Raw genomic sequence first — 13,936 nt, 5'->3', positions numbered from 1 at the left:
GAGAAAAAGGGGCCAAGCCCTGCACCATACCATGCTTCCCCATAAAGATGGCCGCTGAAAACATCTCGGCCATGCAATTGGAGAAGGTAGTCAACAGACATGAACCTCAGGGTCAGGCTACCCTTCGCAGCAACAATCAGCCATCATGTCATCGGCCTCAAAAGACTGGTGACGCTCATCATCGTGTGAAGACTTGTCAGCCATGCCACAAGGACAAGTCGGATCACTCATCACAGCCGGGACCCTCGCAGCCATTACATGTCCCTCAGAGACCATGGGAAAGTGTTTCCCTCAGATTCATCACGGGATTGCCCCAAGTCGGCAATCTTGCATCCATCATGGTTGTCATAGATCAGTTCTCAGACTATGCAACTTTCATAGCAGCCCCGCAAAACATCTCAGCAGAAGATACAGCTCGACTCTTCTTCTCGCACATTGTCAAACATTGGGGCCTGCCCAAAAACATTGTTAGTAGGCGCGACTCACGCTTCACTAGCAACTTTTGGACCCATCTCTTCAGGTGCTTTGGGTCAACATTGAGTCACAACACAGACATCCATCCACCATCGGATGGCCAGACAGACCGGTTCGATGACATGCTGGAGGAATATCTCCGCAACTTCGCAACCGGATCACAGAAGCATTGGGTGAAGCTCCTGGATGCTGCTCAACTGTGTTTCAATTCTCAAAAGAGCCATCATACAAACAAAGAGCCCTTTTGAAATTGTTACCGGACAGCAACCGCTTCTCCCGCAAACGGTGAATGCATCAACCATGCCGAAATCTCCTCGAGCTGCCAACTTCTCGAGCGAATGGGAGCGCAACATGGAGATAGTGCGGAGCTATCTCATCAGGGCCCAAGAGCGGGCAAAAAGGTTCACCGAACAAAATCTTTGCTTTGCCCAACATCAACCAGGGGACAAAGTAATGCTATGCATCCCAAAGCGGTACTTGTTTGCAGAAAGGACCCATGACCCTCGGCTGCAACAAAAATACATCGGGCCCCTGCCCATTGAAAAACGCATTGGGAAGTCCACATACCAGGTGAAAATTCCATCCTGGTGGAAGATCCATCCAGTCTTCCATGTCAGCCGCATGAAATCATTGCGTCGCTACAACATCAAGCTCACAGAACAGAGGGGCGCAGACCTCCCATCCAACAACCATCAGAAACATCATCATCATCATTATCATCATCATAAGGCTCCGAGGACGGTGCCAACTCAGGTGGGGGAGAATGTCATGGGCTGCTTTCCAGACACGCACCATGACCCCTTGGTCGCGCCCCATGGCGGCCTAGCAAGCCTCACAATGCCTAGCGCCATGGTCGGCCCCGTGGTCTTGGCTGCGCCAAGTGACAAGCGCGCATGCGCCTCTGTCGCCCCACCGATGCCTCTCGCCAGCGCCCAAGGGCTGGCCATTGACAACAGCGCCGCGCGCCCTGACAATGCCGCGCGCGCAGATCCTAATGCCTCGCCAGCGCCCAGCTGCAGGCTCATTCCAGCAGCGCCTCGCGCACAGACCCTGATGCCAAGCACTAGTGCCCAGCCTCAGGCCAGCACATCAAGTGTCGCGCGCGCCCACAGCAACGCGCGCGCAGACCCTGACCCGCAAGACAAAGATGCTGCCATCGGACTTAGTTTTACCTTGTAATAATCTAAGTCCTTTTCATTGTAATCATAGACTAGTTTTCATCATTTTCATTTCAGTGTGCTTCTACAGCTTTATTAGGACTAGTCTTGTAATGTTGGTTTATTTTTTTTAAGCATTATTAAGGGGGACCAAACAATCAAACATTTTCAAGCAAGCATTTTCTGGTGTCTCTCCCCCTCGACACCGCATCATTGTAATCAGCATTTTCATTTATCAATAAAATCATCATCATCATTCAAAACCCAATTCTCTCTCAGCTTCCGCAATTGCTCGCGACATTGGTTTTCCCGCACGGCACTGACAATCTAGTCTAGCGTGCGGAGGGGACCTCATTGGCGGACAACAACCGCACTGACATCGGTTGCTTAGCCTTACGTTGCCCTTCCAAAGAACATCAGGAAGGCGTTGCGTAACACATATCATATATCACCAATTTAATACCTAAAACTTAAACTTCTAAAATCCAAAATAATACTATAACTCAATGTTCCAAGATTTTCCACGCACAGTACGACAAAGTAAAGAAGAATTAATGAAACTAAAAGATATTAAGATCAGATTCTATTTGCTCCTATCCAATCTTTTCGAACTACTGGGATAACAATTACTTTGGTCCATTCTTTGTATCTTTCCACGAAGTGATTTCTTTCCTTAATTCTATTATATGGAGGATCAGGGAAAGGGAAAGGAGAACAATAAGTATTGAACCCGCACCGATTTTGTGGGAGACCACCAGACCGAGAGTCTTGGTGATCAACGAAGTGAACCCACAAAACTGTAAACCCTTGGCATGTCAGACCCTCGGAAAATGTTCAGGGCCGGTAAAGTAAAAAAACAGCTAGCTTTTTAAGTGTAGCTAGTCAAATGTTGAAGCAGCCGGTAAAGGTAATTGCAAGGTAGACACGGCAAGAGATGTTTCTAAAATTGGGAAAGGTAATAAGATTGAACACTATCATAATTTTTCTATGAGATCAAAGGGTAGCATGATACAAAGAAGCTCAACAGCTATACCATCAAGGGATACCGGGAAAAAAGAAAAAGAAAAAAAAAAGAACATGGCGCCTCATCTACTATTCTTACAATAACTATCTTTAATCCTTGTAATTGTTTCTGCTTCTATTTTTGAATTCATCCTGCAGCAAGACCTGTGGCAAATTGATACTGAAGGTTAATGCTCCCAAAAATTTTAGTGGCACAGTGCGTATTGCAGAACACTAAGCTAACCCATAAATAAAGCCAGCCTTAAAGAGATGTACAAACTTGAAGGTAGTTCTAATTTGTTTTTATTGTTACCCCCTAACAATAAAAACAAATTAGAACTCAATGCATAATGAAATTGATCGAGTTGAACACAAATACAACTACTGACAATAGAATCAACAGCATGCTGCTTGCAAACCTGTTCAACTAATAATTTCAATCCACTCACATCACTTGATGGCAAAACACGAATGGACACCTGCGGTAACACGAATAACATTTTCACTTCTCAATTCAATGACCTGGGGCCAGAAGCCAAATGTTTACCATTTCCCAACCACTTAACTAGGCCAGTCCTAACCACTATAAAATCATTGGATCAAGACCACAGTTGTAGTTCAATCAAACTAGACAACAGATCCTTTTCACCTTTACTTATCCTCAATTGGGTACCCACCAAACCCCCTCCACCCACACCCCTCACACCAAAGGAAGAATCATTAAGTCATTGAATTATGGAAATGATATGTTTAGATAATGAGGAAAAGAGTACAAACCCATGATCAGCGTCTAGTTCTAGGCTTGCAGCGAAACTCAGCTAAGAGTGCTATATGATCAGATGACCACTCTGGAGAAGGAAGTGCAGTGTCTTTTCTCAAGCTTTCTTCATCCAAGAGCTCCAATAAAGATTCAACAGTTAATGAGTCAGCTGAAAGAACAACCATCACACATATAAGCCTTCATGACACATTCCTTTAAAGACATACAAATACTGCACCATCCAAATATTTTTATGATGAAAACATCGGCAACAAATACATTGTCAACTCAATTGGAGAGAATTTTCCGCTATACCTGAGTAGAATATATAATCATGAGTGCCAATAAAATCTCTGGTGCAGTTTGTAAACAAGGGCTCATTGGTATTAGGATCCATCCTCCTCCTTTGCTGCTCTAGTCCAAGTCCCACCCCCATTCTGGCAAAAGATGAATACGCACTAACCTACAGAGAAGGATGCCACAACAAAAGAAATGTTTTAATATATCTTGCAGAGCCTAATACAGAATTTAGATGCTTCAGTTTTGCTCTTGGGAACAGAAGAGAATCCGGAGGAAACATATCAACACTGGAAAAGGTGGATGTGGAGATTGAAAAAGCAAAGAGACAGTGGCAGGGAAGCAGCAATGGGAATGGAAGCCTTCCAAAAGTTATTGAAGTTTTACCAATGGCAGCTGGTGTGTTAACTTTGTAGGTGGACGCAAAATACCAAGAGGATCCACTGTTAAATCTGGATGCATTGGATCAACTTTCCCCAAAGCAAGAAGTGTATGAGGAGCACTGCATTATAACAACTTCACATCAGCATTGGAACTTTCCAGCCTGTTATTTCTATAAAGTGGGGAGGGCTTGGGGGAACATCAACTGTCCCAATAAAGAGAATTCAAGAAGCAACTGACCTTCCAGGCACCGAATTAAAATCACCACAGACCAGCATTGGGATGTCAGCACTGGCAGCAATTTTTTCAAGTCCTTTAAGAAGTGTGTGAACCTGAGAAGTAAAACAAATTAGCCAATGAGTTGTGAACCAAAAAAGAATGGAAAGACCTTTAAGTAATGAATTGAATAGCAACCTGCCAAAGTTTGACATCCCTTAATTCTTGCTGAACGTTTACATGTGTATTGGCCTGCATACAGAAATGGAAGGAGCAGTCTCATTAGATGCATCAGCTGGATAAAAGATTATGATCTACATTCATTTAAGCTATCCGGGGAATACAAAATTCTATAATGTATAGTTGACATTCCACGAGAGGTACTTCTCAGTGTAACTGACTTTATTAAAGAAAAGAAAAACTCAAGGAGTTAAAATGACAGAGACTTTTCACCAACCTATCATGCATAGTGCATTATATCTAAAGCCAATCAAGCAGACACCAAAAATGGTGCCCAACTCCCGTACATTAAACCTTCTAAATCATAAACATGCTTTAACCTAAAACATCCATTAAACAAATAACCATTTTTAGAGATATAAATGCTTCACAAAAAATCTTATTCTATATGGGTCCAATTTCTACATCCTGCTCACATTTTTCCATGTCAGATTTCAACATTACACTTCCTTGTGACAATTTTATTGACTAAAGGGAAAAGAATTTAGTGGATTTGAGATGGTATGTATAATCAGCTAATGATTTTGCCTGTGCATTGTGCTAGGCTCACAACTTAAATGTATGTGCCACATTGGACATTTAGGCATCCCTGAATTTTCTTTAGCTACTGCATGTAGCAAGACTAGTGCATGCTTAGCAGTAAGAAAATCCATCGAACAAACAACCTGAATTGTACAAACGAAAAATGTCAACAACTAAAAAAGAAGAGCAAAAGTCACTTGAAATCATAGATAAATTGGAGTTTCCCGCATAGCATGGGCCATGGGGCTATGAGAAGACACGTCCTTTATTTCAGAGTGAAATAAACTGACCATTTCAGTGGTAAAGAAGAAGATGAAAGAAAAAATCAGACTCCTTACCACACAAACTAGTTGACGTTTCCCAGGGTTGTCAACCCCCTGGTTACTGAACTTTGCTTCCAAAACCACTATAAGTGCAACATTATCCTATTAAAGAGCAGTCGTCAGAGATAATAGGCCAGTTCTGAATTTAAATTCTGACGGTCCAAAGATAAACCATAGAAAAATTCAGGAAGATACCTTAACCAAACGATTTAATGCAGTCTTCTTTTGGGCAATGGGAACCACAGCATCAGTCAAAGATTGTGCAGCTTTATTGAACTCGACCTGCAAAAGAAGCATGTGATTATTATTTATTATGAAACAAGTGCAACATTTCTACTATAAAAAAATAAAGGCCTTCTCCACTCATCATACCTCATATTTTTTAACATGTGAGAATCTATCTCGGCGGAAAAATGTAGCACAACCATCAATATTGTTAATACTCCCATTAAACACCTGCACATGAGAAGTGTAGGTTGGTTTAAAAATTCAAAAAACTCGCAAATACAAAGCATACATTAAGCAGAACGAACCTCTGCTGTTTTTCTTTTAAACAGAGCTTGATAACCGTGTTTATCCAGCTCAGGAGCAAAGAATTCCTCAAAATGATTACTTTGAACCTGAAAATGGAAGCATACAGCAATGACACAAAAGTATTGTCCCCCTTCTTTTAGGTACTTCCTATATTCCACAATTTTTTTTTGAGATAGGTAACATGTCTATATTCCACAAAATTATAATGGAAAGTAACCTTATATATTTTTAAATGAAAAAGTAACCTTATATTTTAATTTAAGAGTATACAACACTTAACTGATGAGAGAAGCTGCCTTTAGTAGCCATGCAAGTTCAAAAAAGCAAAATTATCATTTCATTGAGGGAAGAAAATGAGAACCTTTTTGAGTAAAGAGCAAATTAGGAAAATTACCCATCACAAGATACTGAAATTAGGTTGATCTTTACAGAACTTGTAAAAACAACCCATTCTTAATGTGAAATTTCTAATATTAGATATTACTCCCTACCTCTTGAAGACAAACAATGTCTGCACGGTAGCCCACTATTTCACGCAATAGATTTTGTCTACGATATGTCCAAGCAAGAGCCCAAGAGGGGCAATAACTGTATAATTCGCTTGTCGCATATGCTTCAGACAGAATATTGTAGGAAAGCACAGTGAAAGTTCCTGAAGAAGACAATCGACCATCTAAATCCAGATGTCCGGGAATATCAACCCCACTAACTGAAAACATGCGACGTGGAGTTGGACATGGAGCTGGAATCACCCGGGACGTCAATAGGGTACTAGCAGGTCCAATATGTAATTTTGTTTCTGCATCTACAACAACACATTCAAATTTAAGTGCGTGACCAATATCATCTGCGGTTGGTGTATATGTTTTAGACCGTCCAACTTCAAACCAGGTTTCGCCGCCATTTCTCTGGGTTACTGCTGCAGGGTATAAAGTTGTGGTTCCATTTGCCAAGCTGCCACTTGATTGCGAAGAAGACAAGCTTGAATTTATAACACCAGATCCAGTACTATTAAATCGTCCAAATATTTCTTCCTCCTCATTTCCATTTTCATTCACAGCACTAGCGGCACGTTCATGCAGAACACGATGATGTTGCCATGCATCTGAGAAACATTTAGGTGAGCAATGGTAACTCTTAGTGACAGGGATTTTGGCCTTCACACACCCAAGGCACTGCAATGTGGCTTGCTCAGATGGATGGATACTACAGATGGCGACTTTCTTATCACTTTGTATACGATACCTGCAAAAGAACCCATCGTATAGAAGTAGTAAACCACAGGAACAACAAAGAATATATTGTCCCAAAAGATGTAGTATAGAGCTTCTTAGTTGCCAATAAAATTAAACTAGGTAGTCCCAATAGCTAACCAAGTACACCCTCTTATGATTAACAAATATTGCTATCCTTGCACCACAAAGGAACAAACATTTTGACTGAGTTACCAATGGAGAAAGTGCTAAGTTTAATTTGCCAAACAAGAGGTGCTCCAGTCCAACAAAATCCACCAATTTGCTACAATTATCATACATCAAGCATAAATAGCAAAATTGGTGAAGCAATCGCAGGTGCCAAATTGTGCCCACTGGGTTTATTGCTGAAAGCATTTTAGGATTTGCTTTCACAAATAGACTACCAGAAATTAAATGATTCCTAACTGATGAAAAAAATCTAGATTAATTACATAATATAAATCTTAAATAACAGGTCGGTATCAAATCACTGCATGCAAACTAGCATAGACATGCTAAAAGCCGACTGGTCTCATTGCACCCTCGCACTCTGTCGAGTAAATGTTAATGTTTTTACACATCAAGACAAAGCTGGCAACGGAACAGATAGCTCAATACGAACTGCACCTAGTAGCATTTTGTTGCTTTAAGCTCATGCATAACACTTATTTTTCTTCAATTCGCATATGATCCACTTCATTGAATGCTAGTGCTTCCAGCAACAGTTGCCAAGAGATTTGGACCACAACAAGCTAAAAAAGTATCGACCATATAACACATGTACTTGCTATAAATTTCTAACAAACGAGATACAAGATATATGGGGTATCAGGAAATCAACTAAGACAACTAGGATGATTGACTCTTAACATTTTAATACAGCTACAGAAATTGTGAAATTGGGATATTTGATAGACAACCAACAAGATCCAGATGAGCGTCTTCTCTAAAGGTAAGGTAATACCATGAGGAAAAAAATATTAAAAAATGAATTGTGAGTGTTTAGTGAGCTTGTATTCATGCTGAGTAAATAATGACAACCCTACTGCAGTTAGATCCTTTATCTGACATAATCAATTACCTCACCTTCCAATACATGGAATTCTTCCATGTCCAATTAAGGACAAACGTTTAATAAGAACCGGATATATCCACGGTTGTTATATCTTACTAACATACTCTCTCTGGCCCATTTTATGTGACATACTATCCTTTTTAGTTTGTCCCAAAAAAGAATGACACCTCTCTTTGAAAACTATTTAATCTTAGCATCCTCATTTTACCCTTAATAACTTGACTGCTTGGACCCACTTGATATAAAAGTTCATTCTTTTTTTTTAGGAGAGAGAACATGAAAAGACATATGAAACTCTCACCACCACTAAAATGAGCTTCATCATAACTCTCACCACCACTAATCTAGAACGATAATTTAGGTACTTTGCATATATTTGGCTTACACATCAAAATTCTTCTTTAATTTCTTAAACTTCGTGCCTTTAAAAACATCTCACATAAGATGGAGCGGAGGGAGTAAATTCTCAAAGAGCAGACTTGATCTTTGCTATATCTAATGCCTTTGAAGATAGTGACTTGTGCTAAATTTAATGTCTTTCTATCAAAGGAAAATAGTTGGAAATAGCAAAGCAAGAATTAGAAGCTTCCCTTAAGCTATGAGATTTAGAAAATATGCCATAGCAGCTTTGTCCTCTTCAAAAATCAATGATCTACACTCACTAGCTTGTGAAGCAAACTGTACCTTATAGCTCATAAATGGAGCTTACACTTTGATAACATTTATCATGGTATTTTAATCATATATTAGGACAGAAAACGAATCCAAGCTGCACTTTCAGACCACACTTCCTGCACTTGAAGGAGAGTGGCGGCAGGGATTTTTGACACATAACCTATTTCTTTAGAGACAGGGGCCACTGTACGGATAAGAAAGCCTCAACCTAGTGACCTACATATTTCTTTTTGCCAAAAGTATACAACTTTCAGTTCACTTACTTAACCCTCCCTCCACCCCCACCCCCACCCCTACAAAAAAATAAAAAAAAAATGCCAATCCACACCAAGTGAAACACAAATCCATAAAAAGATTAGGAGACCATAGAACAACTTGCTATTTCCAACAATATCACATATTCAGATCAATTCAAACAATTAGTATTCTACTTACTAGCTACAAATCCTCAAACACTAACACACAAAACAGTACAGAATACAAAATGTTAAAGCAGATATGCCACAAAGTAACCCTTTTCAGACAAAGCAGTAGCAGAAAAATTCAAATCACAAGGCAAAAAGTAGAGTGAAATTAATACAGAGTTTAGGCTCCATACTAATCAGGTAATTGTAGGTAATATCTTGATAAGCATTAAGTGACAATCTGGTAAAAATGCTTATCACCTACTATGAAAGGTTAAAAGTCAGATTTTTACACTGTTAATGTATGTAACTTAAATCCATACACAATGCAAAGCTAAAAATAAAGCAACTGACCACTTGTATCTCAAGAAATAGCCATCAACAGGGGCAGACTCAGGGACATCCTCAGAAATGACTTCCTTATTCGGGCGACGTAAAAGCACATAAGGAGTGAGCTCACAGCCTACGATCGGAATATCGGACGGGAGATGCACCCGTAACACACTCAGCATTCTCGTAGCTCACAAAGTAGGGCCCACTCTTCTCTTCTCAAATTTACTACACAACCAAATTCAACAAAAGTTAGTGTGCGTGGGCCGACATATGGCGGATCCGCCATCACCTGCCTTCGGCACCAATCGCCAGCCTTGCTTGCCCCTCTACTCCGTTAATTAAAACAACCGAACAAATTCAACAAAAACCCTAGGAATTTTGAATTAAGAAATGTTAAATTCAGAGGGAAAGAATTGAAAAATCGAATCAAATGCGGAGTTAAGAGATTTGGGAGAAGCCGATCGATCGAAGAGTTAAGAGGGAAAGTTCAATTTTGATAAGAGAGAGAAAGAGGGGGGAATCGATTGATTGGTGAGTTAGGGTTTTACAGAGAAAAGAAAGAGGGGTCGTAGCGGGGCTGAAGAGTCGTCTGAATCTGCTAATTCCAACACAAATATATACTTATATATTTTATCAAAGAAAACGAAATATTATTAGTGTCTATAATGCAATAAATAATGTGCTGTGGGTGTGTATATATTATCACCACTATATGGCATTGAAATCAACCAAATTAATAGAATCAAAACTTAATGTAATAGATTGTTATGCTCTTTTGAAAAAACTAGTCTCAAGGTACGCGATGCGCGTGTATTCTATTTCAATGAGTACTAATTTATTTAAAATTTATGTTTAAATAATAAAATAATAGTCTAAGTTCTTAAAGATGATTATATATGTTAATCGTGTATAATAACTCAAAAAATAAAAAAGGTCTCATAAAAATCCTCAATCAGAAGTCAATAATTCAACTTAAAATTTATTTCATTTTAATAATATTATAACTTTAAATTCACAAGTTATCATACTTACTTTTTATTTTCAGCAAGAACATGTCCTTAAAAAACTAAATAGTGCTGAAGGATAGAACTTAAAAAATATAATTAGCCAACTAAAAATCTACAACTTTCATATGATCACAAACTCAAATTAAATAGCAATAACAAAAAAATTGAAAGGATACTAAAGCAAGCTTGTGAGAGCATTTATAATTGAAAGAAGACTCATCCATGACAAATTTACTCGAGAGAATGACTTAGAATTAGAATTAAAAAAGAGCAGCCCAGTGTATAAGGTATTCCGTATAATTTAAGTGCATGATCTATATAAAGTAAAATTTTAATATTTTAAAGTTTTAAATATATAGGACTTTCAGTCCAAGTAAGAAAACATTTAAGAAATAAAAGTTTTATTACTTTTAAACCTCCAAAAATTATAAGTAAAAAATAATTAAATGACTTATTAAATGAAATATTTTTTTTAATAATAATTAACATTAATTTGGAGGGACTTCAATTTATTTATTATTATTTACAAAGATCAAGTTTGAAATGAAAAAAATCATTAGTTTTAAATTACTCTTTTATTGTAGGTAAACATTAATTCATTAATAGTATTTTATTAAATATTCTACATTTAAAGATATAGTAGGCACATTATCTCTTATTAATGAAAGTAATGGTAAAACAAACAGATAAAAGTATGTTTGTGGGTTTTTCTTTCTTTTAATGATTCTTTAAGGTAAAATTTCAGTAATTAATTTTGAAGTCCTAAAAATTAGGATTACCTATTTTAAATAAGGAGTATTTAATATACAAAATAATTAATTTTTTAGCCCTAAATTTTAGGAAAATAACTTAAATTATTATTTTATTCAATATATAATATATTTTTAAAGGGTAAAAAATGCGCATGACTGCTAATGACCTTCATCTTTTAATATAGTATAGATAGATAAGAAGGTACAAGTATGTAATAATAAAAATGGCTTATTTTCTTATTTAAAAGAGCTACAAGAAAATAACAAATGCAAGTTAATAAAGAAAGTTGTTTTGGTATAAAAAATATTTTAAATAAAAATTAAAATTATAAAGTAACATTTTAGACTTTAGACCTTATAAAATACTATACTTAACAATTTTCTCAAGACCATCATTTTATCCATTAATGTTCATTAGAGAGTGTTCTCGAGAGGAATTGCTAGGAAGACTTCCTCAAAACTTGATTAAAGAAATTGCTAGTTGTAGTGTACGTGCATTGCACGTGTATAGTGCGTCAATTATTAAATATATTTATATGTAAGAAGAACAAATTATTTAAAAAATAGCAATTTTTATCAAAATTTAAATATTTGCTTAAGGAAATAATTTGTAAAAGATGATTGAAATTTTAATTGATTTTAAATTTTATATATTAAGACTTCTCACATGGTTCAAATAATACATATTTGATAAATAAAATTAATTTTCAAATCCTAAATAAGTAAATATTAAGAAAATTAACACGTGAATAATTATAGTTCTGAAACAATTTAATAAAATATAATTTAAATATCCAAGAAATATTGCATGAAAGTAAAATAAAGGATCAAATTGATCTTGCACGATAAATTTTTCCTTTTACGATATTGGCACAAAAATTTACACGAAAATTATAAAATATTTTTGTCCTTGGTTGAAAAGAAACTTGCCTTTTACTTTTTATATTCTCTTCTTTTTTTCTTAATATATATATATATATATATATATTATCCTTGTTTAGTTGATTTCGAACTCCTAAATATTAGGTAATAATTAAAATTTTACTTGATTTTAAAGTCCTGAATATTAAGAAAGTAACTTAAATTACATATTTGTCCAATGTGAATTAATTTTTAAAGGGTAAAATAACGAACGACATTTCGCTAAGGGCCTTCGTGCTTTTAATATAGTAAATATAAGTATAGATTAGTTCTTACTTATTGTTTTTAAACTTTTTCATTTTAAGTATTCTTGTTCATCATTGTATCCAAACTCATTTATGTCATTTGAATCGATAATATAGTACTTGTGATTGAATTTATCATTTGAAACATGATAAATCATACCTTAATATTCTCATTAATTCAAAAAAAATATTGTTAAATAGGGTGCAACTAAGTTTGTTTATATTTAAAATTGATGATTGTTATTAGATCTTGACAAATAAGGAATTAAAATTAAAAATTTTAGTTTTTCTTCTTTGGATATGAATTAGATTAAGGAGTTATATAGTTATATTATGCTATTTAAATGAGAAAATAATTTATATAAGTTAAAATGTTATTTTATTTTGAAATTTCAAATATTAGGAGCTCCTATTACATAATTTTTCCAGTTAATTTTAAAGTTATTATTTAAATGATTAAATTATATTTAATGTATAATATAATGTATGTGTTATCCATCATCAATGATTAAATAGTTTGTATTAAAAACTAAAGAATTTATAAATCACATTAAGACTTCATGCACATGTGAAATAATAGATTGAACAATATTCACATGGTTCAAAAAGAAATCGAAAAAAGTGGATTTTGACATGTCAGATGATTCGGGGTTAGTACTACAAAACTCAAATGAAGACTAAATTCATAACGTGATAAACACTTGGAAAATAGATGGGAGCGGGTCTTTCGCCTCGGCAGGTTAAATAGATGCATCTTTGGTTCATGTCGTTCGATCCTCGGCAGTGCATAGTTTATATTTATATGTTGGTTCGTGCCGTTCGACCCTCGGCAATGCACAATTTATATTTATATGTTGGATCAGACCATACGACCTCGACATGATTTGCGCATGACTGTATTGATTGCTTTGGGAAATTTATAATAATTGATACTTGTCACACCTCCTTTTTCTCTTACACCCCGTAAAGGGTGTAGAGGAGTTTTTCCATTTAAAGGACCATCAGAACGGGATTTAATTATTAATTATTCAGAGTCGCCACTTGGGAGATTAATGGTGTCCCAAGTCACCGGTTGAACCCCGAACCGAGGAAAAATATGACTCTGTTACAGTCCGCGAACCAGAAATCCGAGTAAGGAATTCTATTAACCCGGAAGAAGGTGTTAGGCATTCCCGAGTTCCGTGGTTCTAGCACGGTCGCTTAACTGTTGTATTTAATTTTATCTGATTTTGATACATGCTAGCCTATGTGCTTTTTATTTATAAATCGCTTTTATCATTATTTTTAACGAGAGTTGCAACGTCGTGAAAATGTGTCTCGAACCACGTCACATCAATGCACCCGTGGTTATTGACACATTCCAACTCCGTTGAGATTTGGACT

At 36.3% G+C, this 13,936-nt stretch overlaps 1 protein-coding gene across 2 annotated transcripts; it reads right to left on the bottom strand.

The window, feature by feature from the left end:
- Positions 1–2,590: 2,590 nt before the first annotated feature.
- On the bottom strand, positions 2,591–10,189 carry LOC104229775 (carbon catabolite repressor protein 4 homolog 1-like). Of its 2 annotated transcripts, XR_711707.2 has the most exons (13): positions 9,650–10,189; positions 6,398–7,151; positions 5,906–5,992; positions 5,745–5,828; positions 5,568–5,654; positions 5,388–5,474; positions 4,486–4,539; positions 4,312–4,403; positions 4,078–4,192; positions 3,709–3,856; positions 3,411–3,562; positions 3,053–3,112; positions 2,591–2,798 (listed from the first exon to the last, which is right to left on the bottom strand). XR_711707.2 is itself a non-coding variant. In XM_009782472.2 (12 exons), the coding sequence occupies exons 1-11, from the start codon at positions 9,805–9,807 to the stop codon at positions 3,417–3,419; spliced, it is 1,812 nt and encodes a 603-aa protein (XP_009780774.1). In that variant the 5' UTR covers positions 9,808–10,189; the 3' UTR covers positions 2,591–2,798; positions 3,411–3,416. The 2 variants fall into 2 exon arrangements, 1 of the variants encoding a protein (XP_009780774.1); XM_009782472.2 differs by lacking the exon at positions 3,053–3,112.
- Between the last annotated feature and the right edge of the window lie 3,747 nt (positions 10,190–13,936).

The sequence above is a fragment of the Nicotiana sylvestris genome, chromosome 12 (genome assembly GCF_000393655.2).
Source record: "Nicotiana sylvestris chromosome 12, ASM39365v2, whole genome shotgun sequence".
NCBI classification, from domain to species: domain Eukaryota; kingdom Viridiplantae; phylum Streptophyta; class Magnoliopsida; order Solanales; family Solanaceae; genus Nicotiana; species Nicotiana sylvestris.
This window is presented reverse-complemented; position numbering and strand designations above follow the sequence as displayed.